Source organism: Trematomus bernacchii, unplaced genomic scaffold (genome assembly GCF_902827165.1).
Source record: "Trematomus bernacchii unplaced genomic scaffold, fTreBer1.1, whole genome shotgun sequence".
In the NCBI taxonomy this organism is placed as follows: domain Eukaryota; kingdom Metazoa; phylum Chordata; class Actinopteri; order Perciformes; family Nototheniidae; genus Trematomus; species Trematomus bernacchii.
The window spans coordinates 6717834-6735442 of NW_022987720.1; the positions used below are offsets into that span (position 1 = coordinate 6717834).

Genomic DNA, 17609 nt, shown 5'->3' on the forward strand with positions numbered 1-17609 from the left:
TAATTTGCGTGGTTACCCGCTGGGGTATTGCGAACTAAAAAGTTGCCTGGCTGGTGCATGGGCTGGAGCTGCGAACCAAAACGTGAGAGGGTTACGTTGCAGGCTGTGGAAAGATTAACCTGAACTATATAGCGAGTACGGAGAAAACAATACAGTTGCTACATAAGCAGTAGAGCTGAGAACGCAGTGATTAAAACACAACCCCACATATTAATGTACATAGCCTATGTAGTAATGTTACGTAACATTAACCAGTACCCGTACATTTTCCACCACATTTTAGCTGACTATCCGTTACTATCATTGACCGTCATAACAGCGGCACAAGCCATTCTTCTGTTGTTGTTTTATACAATAATGACATAATATAGTATTAAACAAAAGCCTGATAATTAAATGTCTAAACTGCAATGAAATGTAGGTAGTATTAGACATAATAATAATAATAATAATAATAATAATAATAATAATAATAATAATAATAATAATAATAATAATAATAATTACATAATAATAACATAATAATAATAATTATTATTATGTTATTATTATTATTATTATTATTATTATTATTATTATTATTATTATTATTATTATTATTATTATTATTATTATTATTATTATTATTATTATTATTATTATCATTATTATTATTATTACACACACAGCATTTTTCACAGAAACATGAATTGTCAGGACCATCCGGCAGTCAGCCAATCAGAGCTCCTTCTGTGTGAATATTCATGAGCGGGTGCAATACCCAAAACCAGCTGTATGAGCGCTGTTCTGACACACAGAAAATACACAATTTCTGGGTTTTGTGTATAAAAAGGTATTTTTTTTTTTTTTGGGTATTTAAGCTTTCTACACCTATAGAAACACTTCTACGCTTTTAGAATTTGTATTTATTAGCAGGACACCGACCCTGTCCTGTTAATACAAAATGTCTGGCTAATGTCGGTGTGTATTCATACCAAAAGTCCTCTTAATTAACAAAGGTGCACACACACACACACACACACACACACACACACACACACACACACACACACACACACACACACACACACACACACACACACACACACACACACACACACACACACACACACACACACACACACCTAATGCTGGGATCGCACCACAACACAGACCGTCTGCACCCCTTTCTGGTGGATTTTAGTCCCATTTAAAGAAAGCTTGGTTTCTATAGTTCACTGAGCCAGTGCTGTGCTGTTTTGATTGATCATTTTACCAATCTATGTATCTACTGTACCACAATGTGACCATATAACTCCAAATCAATGCAGCATTGTATTAATACACCTGGATTTTAGTCAACCTATTCTATTTTATTTTATTTTGTTTCCTTTCTGGCATCATTATTTAGTGTTGCTATAATAACTGCCTTCACAAAAGTAATCTCTTCAGCCAATCAGACGTACGAACTATTTTCTCCCACAACAGTCCCTGCTCTCTAGCAGGGACTGAAAAGCGGGTCAGACGAACTCATTTGAACTACTTTAGTTCCTGGGGCTTTTTGGTGTGAACGCAAATATATCGTAGTTCTGATGAACTATTGTGGGAAAAGTACTCCAAAGTACTCCGGTGTGAACGCGCCTATAGTGAGCAGATGTATGCCTAGTTCATTAATGAATACATCAGCTCACCCTGTGTGTGTGTGTGTGTGTGTGTGTGTGTGTGTGTGTGTGTGTGTGTGTGTGTGTGTGTGTGTGTGTGTGTGTGTGTGTGTGTGTGTGTGTGTGTGTGGAGAATCCTTAACAAGCCTCACCTGTGCTTTGTCGTTAAGTGGAATATAAAGCAGCTGCTGATGTCTCAGTTAGTCATCCAGTCCCCTTCATTTTAGTCTTGTGTTTTTGTTGGAAGGTGTGCTGGACATTGCCACACTCTGATACTGACTGTATTCTTGTAGTTTTTGGTTTTGCTGCTTACAAACTGCAACATGCTGAGGCTTGGGAACATGTAAGTTACATTTCTTGTAGATTTCTTTCTATGTGTATACTTAATTGTCTCTAAATGATGTGTTTTATGTGTTCAAGTTTGTTATGGATGGCTGCAGCTATCATCTTGGGTAAAGCCAGGCCTAATGTGAAGCTACATTCGCAGTCAAGTAAGCTTCAATTCTCATTAAGTCATTTTATACAGCATGTTCAGTCGGTTTACATTCTCCTCACAAGCCTTTTCTTTGAACAGGCAGTGGGTTAAGGTCTGACTGTGCCGCAAATGTAATGAGACTGTCGTTGGACAAGGCTTTAGCAGTGGGAAACCAGCTTGAGGTGGAGGCTATCAGTAAGTATTTAAACTGCTAATAATGATCTGATTGGTTCATCACTGAGGAAAGGGGTCCCTGACCAAGCTTATTTTCTCCCCTCAGATGGCACCAAGCACATTTTGTTGACACCTAGCATGGCTGCTCAGTGTGGATACAGCATGGAGTCTGACCCGTGGGGTAATGCCAGAATCTACACCTCCCTGATGGGCTGCTTTGTGGACAACAAGGTTTGTTTTGAGCTAAAGTGGTTTAACAGCATTCAATGTAATTTTCTACCAAGTTTAGTTGGGGCCACATGAGCCATTAATTCAGAGACAGAATTAGCACAACAAGCACATGGTTGCTCCCATTTTTGTGTTTCCCTGAATTTATTTTTAACCCCTTACCCTTAAAAGACATAAAGTACATTTCCCTTTTTTGTTTGGTACATCCCTAAAATATTAACACTGCTCCACTCAAAACTGTATTCCTCAATTCATCTACTAGGTACTTTCTTGACTCATTTGTTACAGAACATATCCATTTAGACTTCAAATGTGTCCCTGAAGGCAAGGATATTACATTTTCAATGACAAAGACGCTGGAACCAAAGAATATTAGGGATTTTGTTTTTTTATATTTATAGGATGATGCTACATTTAAAGTTGGCTTGCGACTCCAGATGTACGGCGAGAATCCATCAGACGTGGTCAGTCATGACGTGTCTCAAACTTGCAGCTACACTCGCTGGGCCTCCAGGGAGATCCTCTGTGACAGGAACTACATGGAAGTAGGTCATCTTTACATTGATGATTCCACCGTCTTGTGTGTATGGAAACGAATACTAAAACCACCATTTTCTGTTTTAGGTTTCGCACCACATAGCTAACCTTGATGCTGAAGCTAAGGGTCAGACTCGGAATGGTAAAGACGACAAGCTCAACGCCAATTCTGAAGTATGTTGAAATAAACTGTTCAGATACTACAGTTAAATTCCTCCCTACAATCAATGAGGATTTCATTCTTATTTTTTTCTTTCCTGTAGGCCTCTGGTGCATCACAAGGTATCTGGAAGATGACGTTTTACACCCCAGAACCAGTGGCCATGGTGCTGCAAGAGGCTGAACAAGCTGGCTACGCTGCCAAAACTACCTCTAGTCGTCTGGTTATGCGAAGCCCGTACAATACAGCAGAGACTTATTCAGAGGATGTAAGCAACCCACTCCTATACAGTGTTTCTTTCCTTTCCCTCATATATATTTAATATTTATATTAAACCTCCTCTCTTTAGGTGGCTGGAGTCCCCATGGAAGTTTTCAGGGTGAGCGCCTACTACATGGCACCACAGGGTCTGAATGTAGTGAACTTGGCAGCTGCTTGTCCCAAAGGTGAGTCCTGAGCAACATATTGCCTTCACAGTAAGCTTAATTGTTGCAGTTAACCCCAACAGCTCCATTTTGTCATTAACAGGTGGTGTCCTCTTCACCGAGGATATGATCTCTTGGCATGTACCTCGCCGTGTGACTCCTCTGTTGGACGGCAGCAATACAGTCTCAGAAATGCACATGGGCATCAACGGGCAGAGGCTTGATAGATCTCAGATGGCCGCACTGGGGTACACACTGAGCACCACAGACTTCCACATCGTCGTTGAGATCCCATTGGGCTCGCCTGATGGTTACTACAAGGTTGGGGAAATCTCTAGATTAGAAATGCAAGAGTCACTAGTGCATTTGCATTTTTTATTGAAATGTCATAAATGATTGCAGAGCCATGCCCCAGATTACCAGTACCACATCACCTACTTCGTGGAGCCCATGCTTGAGGTACTGTGGAGGACAGATGACACCCAAGATGATACCAGATACAAGGTTTTGTTTCCCATCATGACCCCTCTGATGCCTCAATCTCCCCAAGTCCAGGATGGTAAGTCACATTTTCTAGTGAGTATGAAAAAATGTTGGCGACCAAAAAGAGGTTAGACTTTTACCTAGCTTTGGATCAACAAGTCTGACACAAAACACTCAAGGCCTGTTTCAGTGGTCAGTTTTTGCAAAATGGTGTGTTTGCATAGGAATTCAAGAAAGCCAAGTACAGTATAATCCACTTTTGCTTACAAAGAGTGCCTTTTTTAATTATTTCGTTTTTTTTTTATTAAAGTAGCACTCAAGCCAACTACAGATGAAGCGTCTTATTTTGGACAGTTTAAAATGCGAGGGTCGTGATCGGTTCGTGCACGTTCCGTGATGGCCGGCCGGCCCCCAGTCTGACTTGATACCGCCCCCGTGATAAATACATTTAATTATTGTGAAGCCAGCTGCAATGGATCATTGATCCACCAGGGGGTGCAGTGGGGTTCCACACTGGAGTCATGTGAAATCAACTTCTTTGTTGTTAAGATCCATATGTCACGGATAGGATCATAGTCTGTGCTAAATAAGACATGTAATCATTTAAATAATGTTGTTTAGTCGGAAAAAACGAACGAGCCGGCTCTCCCGATTTTTAATCCTAATTTAATCATCATCATTGATGTTTATGTTCGCCGAATTGACATGAAATCACTGACAAATATGAATATTCTGTATTCAACTTCATTGAAACGATCAGGATGGGTGTTATTTTTCCCCACAATGACCAAGTCGCTGCAAATGATCCCATGTATTACATGTACATGGCCACATTCTCAACAAAGTTACGTAACGAAACATTCTGTATTCCTTGCTTACTTTTTATTTAATGCTTTATAACGGCTGGAATAGTTCGTTTAGAACAGGCACCTCACTCGCAATCTGCTCCTCCGCAACGCCTACCACCTACCTCCGGCTGAAATTATGAATGCATAGTAATCATAGATAACACGGCAGGGTCCGTTACAGTTTGTTTTCATCTAATTGGTTCTGTTAGAAGGTGCGACGGGGGAGAGAGTTAGACGCTCGTGAATTGTCAACGGGGGGGGGCCTCTCTGCACGGAGGAGCCGCGGAGAAGTGAATCACAGTGATCTCATAAACATATGACCAATGTGCGAGGGTGATGACATCAGAGCATCGTCCTATGGGCTTAGCCCCGGACAGGTACAACAGGTATTCACTCAGAGGGGGGTAGTTACCCATTTACATGTCAAAAAGCAACAAACAGTGGGCGGGTGGGGGAAGTATACTGAGAAGTATATAATGAGAACTGCTACCAATGGTGGCCTATTTAGTTTATTAAGAAATGCATATTTGTAGCTTTTTTTTTTATCTGCAGTAGGAAATGCAGAGAGTAGCGACAGGGCTGGTCCAACCTGATCTGTAAAGTGATCTAACTAAGTGCTATTCATTTTCTTGACGGGGAAGTGCAGTGTAAATGGGGGGGCTTATATGCATTTGAAAAGCAATATAAATCACACAGTTCGTATACAATAGGCATTAAAAGCACCGTCGATAACCATTGCCCTTCTCCTATTCAAACCAAAAGAGAAAATGCAGATATTACACTCTGAAAAGAAAGGGTAGACATATCTGTACTCTTAGTGCCAAGTAGCTAAATAAATTCTCCAAATCAAACCAAGATATCTTGGGTATTCACTCAGAGGGGGGTCGGTGAACCGGGCAGAGTTTTTCGCCGGTCAACGTGTGTGAAAGTTTAAAGTTTATCATCTAAATTTGCCGAAACAAGTTTAATATTCTGAAAGCCAAGACTTTGTTTATTTGAAATCAGATGAAAACAAACTAACGGACCCATATTATTCATATTCCGAGTCATAAAGACTTTATTTAAAATAAACATTTATAACTAGTTTAGGTTGTTTGAGAGGTACAGCTACCATTCTTTAATTAGATGTTTGATAAGTGCATGCAGATCACATAAAACACGTACACAGATACATTATTTTGTATTTTTATTAAATTCGACAATGTCAATTTCACTTTCCACTATGTCCACCGTTGTTTTTCTCAACCAATGGCAGAACTTTATTGAGGCCTGTAATTAGTCAACTACAGGTCTCTTGAAGTCTTTTTCTTCCAAAAAGCTTGTGACAAGATGTTATTGCTCTTGGGGCATTAAAAACAAGATTTTAACTTTAGTTTTTTATATAATATCTGCATTGTCTCTTGTGAAAAACTAAGTCTTAGTTTGGCCATAGTTATTTAATATATAGCGCCATCTCCTGGTTAAACCCTGAAATTGGAGAATAGTGGGAGGGCCTAACATTCCTGAATACTGGTCTTTGGCAGGTCTTAGGCAGGTAACTGGCTGGCAGTAGGCAGGAAGCTGTATGCTGTGGTCCAAAATAAGAGGCTCCATTTTTTAAAGTAGCACTCAAGCCAACTACTCAATTCTCTCAACGTTCAGGCTGGTTTAGAATTTGTAAACTTACCACTTTCTGTTCCTCAGACACTGTCCCAGAGACTCGGGTGTTCAGCGTTCTCTTGGGAACCTTCCTCCATGACGTCGAGCTGAGGAACATCACCTTCTCCACCGGGGTCCTCACTGTTGAGGAGAGCAATGCCAAAGGCTTCACAGTCCAGGAACACAGCTTGGCTAATGGCTCCAAGATCTTCTCTCTTCAAGTGCCCTTTGATGCCGATGTTGTCTTAAAACATGTATGACATTATAGATTCCAAACATCACTTTGTACCAGCATATTTTCAGTTTTGCTGAGCTTTTCTTTCATTTGTTGCAGAATCCTGAGCGCATGGTTACATCCTACTTCCTCCCTCTGATCTTTGGGTTGATCATCCTGCCTGAAGAAACTCCTTTTGCTCTCCCGGTCGACCTGCAGGCCTCTCTGCAGGATGTTGGTGAGATCATATTAAATTTGCTTTTGACAATATCTTTATGCAAATTGTCTTTTCTAAAATTAAATGCATATTAGAGTAAAAGCTACACAATCAAATGGATAATGCATGTGTTGCTGCTCTAGTGCTACCCATCATGGCTGGCACCTGTGACCAGAACCAGTTTTACATCAGCGTGAAGTTCGGGAGTCACGGCTCTAATTTCAAGGCTATCGTTGGACCTCGAGAGCTGATGGCTGAGATGGCTGAAGACTACAATTTCTATGAGAACGGCACACACCTCAGCCTCATTCTGCCATACACTGCCAAGGACGCTGTTTTCGAGGTATGTCAAAACTACAAAATCCCACCATAGATCTTCTGCATTGGCTAACTTTACTTTCTTTTCCACAGCTGCTCACTGCAGAATCAGTCAAATCCAGAATTGACCTGCTTCTGTTGGATCGTGCAAACGACTGGGTGCTTGCTGATCTCTATCTGGCTTGCTACTTCCCCTTAAAAGCAACTGGTAAGATGCAACATGTAAGTATATTTGCTGCTTTAATTGATGGATTTTTGTTGCTTTACACATTGCCTGCTTCTTCCTCCAGAGTGCCACCCCAATGGCACAATGACCGCTTTGGCTGTGAAGGTTGAATCGACTCGTAATCTGAAGCCAAGTCAGCTGACGCTAAAGGACCAGTCCTGCACACCACAGTTCAGCGACGATCGCTTTGCATATTTCTCCTTCAGTGTGGATACCTGTGGAACCACCAGAACGGTGAGTTTGAATCACATTTAAATATCAAAAGGGTTTTTTGTCAAATGTTAATGCATTTCTTTTGTTAAATAGTTCTTTGACAACTACATGATGTATGAAAATGAGATCCGCCTGTCTAACAACGCCAAAGGAGCAGCCAACACATCACCAGTTGATCCTGATTACAGGTAAAATATTTGGTTCTGTATAATTGGAGATGAACACCTTCAAAGTATGCATTTATATATTTTATTTTCCCCTAATAGGCAAACCATTTCCTGCTTCTATGTGGTCAATGAGACTCAGACTGTTGCCTTCAGCGCTAAACCAAGAACCTATGAGCCCGCTGCAAAGATCGGCACCGGGCAGCTGATGGTGCAGATGAGGCTAGCCCAAGGCATGGTGGCATTGTACTACATCTTGTTCATGCATACAAAACACTGTAAATGTCCAGGCCTCCTTTCTCTAACGGGACTCTTCTCCTGCAGATCCATCCTACGAGCTCTTCTACCAAGCAGAGGATTATCCAGTGGTGAAATATCTGCGGCAGCCTCTGTATTTTGAGGTGGAGCTGATGCATTCTACAGACCCTTACTTGGAACTCATTACTGAGAACTGTTGGGCAACCCTTTATGAAGATAGGACATCTCTGCCAAGCTGGGACATCATTGTGGACAGGTAATGTTGTGCAAAACTAACTACTACATGTTCTCGACTGAAACCTTTGGTCAGAAGTGAGTTGTGTAAACACCGTCTTAATAATCCACTAAAAAGCATTCTAATTTCATTTAACGGCTGCTTTATTTTAACTTTCAAATTCCTTCACTAGCTGTGAGAATCGCGATGACAGCTATGCAACAATTTTCCATCCCGTTGTGAGTGACTCCAGAGTTTTAGTCCCGTCCCACATCAAGCGCTTCTCTGTAAAGATGTTCACTTTCACTAAAGATGACGAGGTTCTGAAAGACCAGGTAAGACTTGTAAATCCAAATCTGGAGTCTTTTGGCCACTGCTGCATGTAGCCCTGTGTAGTAAATCATCCTGTCTGTCCACAGATCTATGTCCACTGTGATGCAGTGATTTGTGACACAACCAGCCAGGCAGATGGTTCCTGCAGAGGCCAGTGTGTGCATCCTCCAGGTCAGAGCTACTCAAGACCTGCAGGTGTAAAAAGGGGTAAGTGATCGAGTCTGAACAAATGTAGTCGATCTGGATTTGCAGTTGGTAATCTTTACTTGTTTTGCAGAGCGAAGAAGCACCGACTCAACACACCAAAGGCAGATCTGCTCTGGGGCAATTATTCTGTCTAACCTTTGAATATTTTCTATAAGTGTTTACATTTTGTCTTTTGTTCATTGTTTGGCACCAGGACCAGGGGAACACAGTTTTATCAATGAATGTACTGCCTTTTATATTGATGGATGACCATAACGACTCGTGTATTTTGAAAAAATAAACAAATACAAAATAAATAAAAGCCTCATTTATATAGTCGTTTTTATCAATGTGTTGCATCTTCTGTGGTCAATTTGAAGTGACATATTAGTAAAAGCAGGTTCTGTGTCAACCAGTACCATCATAACTCCAAAAAAATGCAGAGAAGCATCAACATATGTAGAAATGATATCCTATATAATAAACAACTCAAAATGATAAGTTGTTTTAGGCGCTAAATGAAATACATTCTGAAGTTATTATTGCCCCATTGATAAGCCCCGCCTACTTGAGACGCACTAAAACGTGATTGGACGTAAACACAACAAACCTTAACAGAATTCACAGCCAATGGAGCAAGACAACCCTCAAATACTTGAAAATGCTCACTCCGAGTTTAAAAACCAGAACTTAAAATGTGCAAAACGACTGTATACAAAGTTTATCTCTTCCTGCTTACAGACCTCTCACTTGTCATTTCATTACATGGATTCTTTTAGAGACTTTCTTAACGCTGTTATATTTCCACAGGGAATGTGAAGCCAGTCATTTGGCCACTGCTTACAACAACCGCGGACAAAGTACCACGGGGTGGTTTTTGGTGAAGCAGTGGAGGACTTCTCTTTAGCGATACAGAGTGACAGAAGCTACGAGACACCTTCTACAACAGAGGACTCATCCACTATAGACTAGGTAAGGGTGCAGAGACCCCTTTTAGTCGAAAGTTCACAATGACACAGGAGCGAGCAACTTGTTATTTTCAAGCCTGATGGAACAGAATAATTGACTTCTGCTCTGCTTCAAAATAATTGTATATTTAGTTTGGATATTGGATTGATATTCATTTAGGTCCACAGACCGTCTGCACCCCTTTCTGGTGGATTTTAGTCCCTCTTATTTTTTTATATGAATATAAAACAAATCTTTCAACAAATGGCTTCCATATAATGTGACCTATTGACCCCAAATCAATGCAGCATGGTACAACATAACTAGACGAGAAGGATACACACCTCTTTCTAGAATTCAATTGCCTTTTATATGAATATTGTCATTGTTGGGGAATAATTTGCCCTGCATGTCCTCCTTCGCCCTCTGACGCAGCTGACCAACCTTGAGCAGCCATTATCTCCCATAAGGAGGGGCTGCCCTAGCACAGTGGTTCCCAAACTTTTTGGGCCCAAGGCACACCAAAGGACAAAGAAAAATCTCAAGGCACACCTATTGTGCAAAATAGCCCGTATAACACGTGTTATCACTCGTATCATGTAAAATATCTGTAAATGTGCATAATTATTTACTAATGCCAAATAAAATGTATTTATTAACGAAATATTTCAATTAATTTGAAACTTTATGAAATTAGGCTTCATCAAAGCAGCAACACACTCATTTAAACCAGACAGGTCACACAATAAAAAATGAGGCAAAGGAAACTCAGCAGAAATTCAGCACAGAGAACTGTCAATGCAAGGAAGCTGCACTGTCCATGGTCCTGAACTACAAATTATAAATATAACATTTCAGCAATCAGCATAGAAACATGTGCTATTGTAAATATTTTTGCCGACTTACCAATTAGTGAGATACATGTGCCTGTCGGGCGCGCAGATTTTTTTAATCCTTGGTGGCACTGAGGAGAGGGCCACTCGCAAGTCCTGTTCAACAGAGAGCTGTGACCTGTTGTTCTTCATGCCGCTCGCCCGCAGTTTCTCTGTCAATTGTTGCTCAATGTCTTCTGACATGTCGTCGATTCTTCTTTTGATGGTATTATCAGACGACGGCACTTTGGATAGCTCATTTGCGGCATCTGGACCCAGCATGATACCTACAATTTTTTTGCAAGCGGGGAGGATGAGTGTCTCCGCTATTGTGTGAGGTTTATTCTGCTTTGCAATGAGCTCACCTAGCATGTAACTAGCCTCCATTGCCTTTTCAGACACTTTCACACAATCCAACAAACGGTCTTGCTGCCTCTGGTTCAGATCCCGCGCTCTTATGAAGTAGGCCAAGTTTCTCTGAACATGGAAGGGATGTTTGGTTTCCAAGTGCCTCTTCAGCTTGCTTGGAACCATGTTCGCATTAGCTGACTTCTCCCGACAGACGACGCACTCGGGTTGAGGATTGTTGCCATCCCCGGTCCAACTGAAGCCATAAGACAGGTAACTGTCATGATACTGTCTGCTGACAGTTTTTTTCCTCTTTTCTTTCGGTGGTGGGTTTTCGGCAATCTCTGCACTGGTGGTTGGTGGTTTGCTCCGCACAAGAAAGCGCTCCATTTTCCCTCTTGCGTGTTTCTTTGTTTTAATGTTGTCCTTCAGCCTTCGGTGTGTCACGGTCGTATAATTCCCACCTGCAACTGCGTTACCTGCGAAATATGGGGTTCCGTGAGGATTTTTATTAAAAGAATTGTTTTTAGGTATAGAGTTTGCCTCTGTATTATGAAATGAGTGCATACAAAGTACTGATATAGTAAATTAAAAAATAATTATTTTTGTGTAGTTATATAATCACGTATGGTTGTCACAAAATCCCACGGCACACCCGGACTTGCCTCACGGCACACCAGTGTGCCGCGGCACACAGTTTGGGAACCACTGCGCCTAGCATATTGTTGTTGCCAGTTTATGACCGGGCAACTCTCTGTCAGATAGTTAATGTTGTGGGACACCTGGAACACATCCTTCACAGGGTGTAGATGACCCGAGCCATAAGCGACAACAACTGTGATTCAGTGTCCTCAGCTGTTTAGTCAATCTATTAAAGAATGTTGATTATTCTCTCTGAACTAGCTAAATACATGGGTCTGGGGTAGAGTTCTTCAGAATTGATTCTGGCATCTCAACCGTGTGGACAGATTGTGGCCCGTGACATGTCTTGTGAATTCTCCGGCCGAAGCTCCAAATAAACCGTCAGTGTTTGCCATCAAAGCTCCAGCTCTCCTCGTGTCTCTCTGAGTCCTAACTCCAATTGCTTCAGAAGTTTCCCCCACAAATTTCAAATCCACATTTGGTCATTGCCTTACCAGAGTCTGTGATTGACGGTATCCTAAAATTACCTGTGAAAGTGAGCGGTTGTGTTTCGTTTTTGGTTAATGAACATTTGGTGCTAGTAACCCCAGGGAATCAGTGTCTGGGGACTTTGTCCTGGCTGATTTTCTGTGTATGTGCCATACAACTGTGTGTGTTTGTTACTTACTTGCCAGCCAACCCTCCCGATTTTCGCGGGAGACTCCCGATTTCATTGACCTCTCCCGGTTTCCTCCCAGGGTCATATTTCTCCCGATTTCTGACAATCTGATTTACAGCTACACCATTGATTGGTTTCCATGGTAGCGCGTCTCTTTAGCAGCGCGCGCAACTCAAAGTCTGAGAGGGTGAGGAAGATAGTCACAGAAAACTGAACAAGAATCGACAACTCGACCCTCTACTCACTCCTTTCCTGTAAAATACAGGTCCAGCCCACACATATGCTCCATGGTGCTAGAGGCATTGCACTTACAACTACAATAAGCATGTTAATCTCCAGCTCCAGCGATCCACTAGCACCCGGAGTCTCTCCACCTGCAGACGCAGCCATCCTCCTCAACTAATGTAGCGTCACCTTGGATACGAGTCCAAACAACTCACTGACTGCATTGGGCTCTGAAATTGCCGCCTTATGACCATCAGATCTGACGACGCTGATTGGCTGAAATTATGTTTCGGCGGCATAGTTTACAGATAGCAACAGTCAGCAATGTGTTGGCTGCTGCTGCACTGACTGAGGGCTCCTTTCTTAGCGCCCAGACGAGAGAGGGTAATGATACTGTACACGCTGCGGCCAGGCAGGAAACATGTGACTTATCAGTAACTTTAGACATCGTAAAACCATTTTAAACGAGATTTTATTGTAGATTATACATTTTACTGATACCAACTATATAATATTTACCTTGTTCATTAAAAATAAAAAAAAAAATAAAAAATATATATATTGTTTAAATATATTTTAAATTTTTAATGACAATCAAACGTGTGGGAAGAGGGGGGGGGGCGGCGCCCCTAGCGCCCCTATGGGCCGGCCGCGACTGGTTAGCATATTAATCTAGCTGGCAAGCTAACGAACCGAAAACAACTAAGTTTCTCTAATATTTTGTGATTTGCATTTGATTTCGACACAGACAACACATGACGGGATGACCACTCTGATGCCTCGTCCTAAAAAGCCCCAGCACAAGCTTACAAAGCTGCGATAGGCAAGATGCCGAAAACGCCTATAAGGGGAGGAATGGATGATATACAGTGTATATATGTATATTTACACATGTTCATTTTGTACATTTCAAAAAATAAAGTTGGATGGAAATACTTAGTAGCCTTTCTTCCCTGAATTATTTGCTCCTATAACATATCATTGTTGATGTTCCGCTCAGAGCCGAAAAAAGCACTGTGTTAGACATGGGCGGAGCCTCTCTGGTGGTTGACTAATCAGAACAGAGTGGCCGAGCTGACCAATCGGAGCTCACAGGGAGGTGGGGGCAGGAGCTCCAACAAGCCGTTTAGGACAGAGAGTGAATACACATACTTTACAGAAATGCTGTATGAGAAACCAATGTGAGTTTGGAAAATTGCACAGTATAAATCTATTTTAGTATACCTCAACAATGGAATTATGATCAGTAGAAATGGCCATGACATGGGCCCTTTAAGTGCAAGAGATGATACAAGAGATGCATAAAGTGCAAGAGGAGATACCCCATATAACAGTTACGTAGCATATTTGATCCTCAAATTAGAGAAGTATAATTTAAAGAAATTGATATTCTATATTCAACATTAGATAAACACAGAAGAACCCTTTCAAAGTACCATAAGTAGATTTTCAGGTAAGTATGGCTAATAAGAATAATTAATTGAGTTAATTTGGTACAGATCAGTTGTAGCATTTACAAATGTATGAATTAAAGTTTTAGGAATGTTTAATCCTTCCTTTCAAGGTTTTTACAAATGTCTTTGAATATTTGCCTAACTTTTCCCTTTCAGATTTTGAAATGACATGAGTGATAGTTTAAGTAATGTAATTATGTTAACATGCCATAGTCTTTTGATTTAATATGTAATGAAGCTAACGTACATATAATCTTAAAGTGGACCTATCATGCTATATTTGAATAATATAGTGTAGGACCATACCTATATAAGGCATATTTATACTTTTTTTTTTTTCAAAATACCAAACAGATCATGCATTTTAGCCATGCCTCATTTTGCTCAATTTGACATTTTTTAGCTCTGTTTTTGCAAGGGCAGATTCTGTGAGCAACAGCACCACCTACAGGCCTGGCATATGTACTACAGCGTCTCCAGCGCTTTCGAACGGCAATGGCCGTGGCTGTCTCCTCCTGATTGGTGGAGTTGGCCCACTAGCCGTAGTGCCACTGTCCTGACATCAGGACAGTGTTCAAATCTGGATCAGTTTTTACAGTATCAGATCCGTTGCAGCCCCTTTTTTAGAGATTTGGGTATGGAGGAAAATAGAGAGGGTTGTGTTTTCTGACACTTGGTGTGTTCCCTGGAACACCGGGGACACATATTCATGTATAAAAGACGTACAAAAGTGCATTTTGCATGATAGGTCCCCTTTAAATTGAAGACACTGCAATTTTGCAGATTACAGATTGATTAGATCACCAGTGTGAATTGTTATACCTTAGCTGGATCTCTTATGATCCTGAGTTTTTAAATGCTTTGACTAGTGTTTGCCTTGAAGTAAATCTTTAAAGGGGACCTATCATGCAAAATACACTTTTGTACGTCTTTTATACATGAATATGTGTCCCCGGTGTTCCAGGGAACACACCAAGTGTCAGAAAACACAACCCTCTCTATTTTCCTCCATACCCAAATCTCTAAAAAAGGGGCTGCAACGGATCTGATAAAAACTGATCCAGATTTGAACACTGTCCTGACGTCAGGACAGTGGCGCTACGGCTATGGGCCAACTCCACCAATCAAGAGGAGACAGCCACGGCCATTGCCGTTCGAAAGCGCTGGAGACGCTGTAGTACATATGCCAGGCCTGTAGATGGTGCTGTTCTCACAGAATCTGCCCTTGCAAAAACAGAGCTAAAAAATGTCAAATTGAGCAAAATGAGGCATGGCTAAAATGCATGATCTGTTTGGTATTTTGAAAAAAAAGTATAAATATGCCTTGTAGGTATGGTCCTACACTATATTATTCAAATATAGCATGATAGGTCCACTTTAAGCTGCAAGCTAGTTTGGATGTTATAGTTTGATAAGTGAGATTAACTGAGTAAATGTTAAAACATATTAGTTTTCAAATAAATGTTTTTGCTATTATGTATCTGTGATTTTACGTGTGTTCATTATTATGCTTTTGACAAAAGATGCTCCAAACACTGACGAGAGATGATTTTTCTATTATGATTGGCTGTCTCAATCATTGTGATTGAATGTTTCAATCTTATTGTGTTATTATTAATGTGATTGTTATTAATGTGATTGACATTGTGTAAGTCCACACTCAATTCTGAAGATTCTCATTGATTTAAGTATTGAACAAATTATTATTAAAATAGGGTTTTTTAGGTTATCAAAATTGATAAAAAGAGAGGAACTGTTGGGGAATAATTTGCCCGGCACGTCCTCCTTCACCCTCTGATGCAGCTCACCAACCTTGAGCAGCCGTTATCTCCCATAAGGAGGGGCTGCCCTAGCATATTGTTGATTTAGCCAGTTTATGACCGGGCAACTCTGTCAGAGATAGTTATTGTTGTGGGACACCTGGAACACATTCTTCTCGGGGTGTAGATGACCCGAGCCATAAGCGACAACAAATGTGATTCAGTGTCCTCAGCTGTTTAGTCTATCTATTGAAGAATGTTGATTATTCTCTCTGAAATAGCTAAATACATGGGTCTGGGGCAGGGGCGGACTGGCCATCGGGACGAATCCCGATGGGCCGGTACTGAAGTGGGCCGGTCGGATAAGTCACTAGCACCCCCCCCGTTAGTATTTTACCGAGGTGGGCCGGCGGTACCGAAGTGGGCCGGTCGAGAGTCCCGGGCTGATTTGTAGTCCCAGTCCGCCCTTGCGGGGTAGAGTTCTTCAGAATTGATTCTGGCATCTCAACCGTGTGGACAGATCGTGGCCCATGACAGAAGTTTTCCCCACAGTCATGACAACTATGCAGTTTCTTTATTGGCTGCAATGTTCATTGGCTTCAATATGATATTTGTCCATTGTAGGATTAATATCTGGTTTGCTTTGGGGGGACAATGCTTCACATGATGCCAGAAAGGAAACAAAATAAAATAGAATAGGTAGACTAAAATCCTATAAAAAAGAGATGTATTAATACAAAGCTGCATTGATTTGGAGTCACATTGTGGTACGGTAGATACATAGATTGGTAAAATGATCAATCAAAAAAAAGCACAGCACTGGCTCAGTGAACTATAGAAACTAAGCTTTCTTTAAATAGCCTTTCCACAAGCTTCCTGTTGGTTGTTTTAGCAGAATACCTTGTGGCAGTGACTCTTTCTTGAGAAGTCAACCAGCTCTCTTTTAATATAGATCTATAACATCTGTCATTAACTGTGTTGTGGTGCGATCCCAGCATTAGGTGGGTTAATGCGTGTGTTTGAGTCAGTTGGTATGTTCTTCTTTTAACACCAGATGGAGCTGTGTACTCACTCGTTCTCATGATGCCCAGAACTTAAAACTGCTGACTCTTAATGAGCTAGTTTGGCAGTACATTACATATCATGACATTTTTATCTATGAACATTTTTAATGTCTTACAGGTTTTTTCGATGACGCCAAGAGTGACTTCCAACAAGTATTGAAGATGAATCCAGATTTTGAAGATGCCAAAGTGAGCCTGAAACAAACACTTCTGGACCAGCAGCACAAGATAGACAGGGGATACTGACAATTCCATAAACTATAAAACAAACATTTTTATAAATCCTGAAATCTGTTGGCTTGAAGAAACAATCTGTCAAGTTTTGTCAAATTATTTACAATAATGTACAGCTATCGTATAGAAAATTGGAATTGTATTTGATCTGAACATGAACCCTTTGATTAAAGATATCAGCATGAAGATGAACCTTAAAGTAAACAAAGACCACATCCAAAATAACCTACAAAAGGAACAGAAACAATGAAAATAAAACTATTGCTGCAAAAACATTCAGTTAGAACCTATAGAAATCCCACAGGGATGGGTGTGACATTTTTATAGGGTTTTTGTTAAGCAGAGCATTGATTATTCCTTCTTCTGCACTGACTCAACACTCTTCCAGTTGGAAAATATTGTTATGGCCTCATAAATGAACATATATCATTGCATAATTGGACAGAGCATGTC

At 40.9% G+C, this 17609-nt stretch overlaps 1 protein-coding gene and 1 pseudogene across 1 annotated transcript; both read left to right on the top strand.

Moving 5' to 3' along the window:
• The first annotated feature begins 1857 nt into the window (after positions 1-1857).
• LOC117492742 lies at positions 1858-9272 on the top strand. The gene is made up of 21 exons (XM_034143128.1): positions 1858-1983; positions 2061-2131; positions 2215-2310; positions 2396-2520; positions 2919-3062; positions 3142-3228; positions 3318-3482; positions 3564-3660; positions 3743-3960; positions 4042-4198; positions 6654-6862; positions 6943-7060; positions 7183-7382; positions 7451-7565; positions 7648-7817; positions 7890-7984; positions 8063-8193; positions 8285-8474; positions 8626-8767; positions 8852-8972; positions 9043-9272. Exons 1-21 carry the CDS (start codon positions 1964-1966, stop codon positions 9111-9113), a joined length of 2742 nt encoding a protein of 913 aa, XP_033999019.1. The 5' UTR covers positions 1858-1963; the 3' UTR covers positions 9114-9272.
• Positions 9273-9581: 309 nt separating this feature from the next.
• Positions 9582-17168, top strand: LOC117492748 (annotated as a pseudogene).
• Positions 17169-17609: the final 441 nt, after the last annotated feature.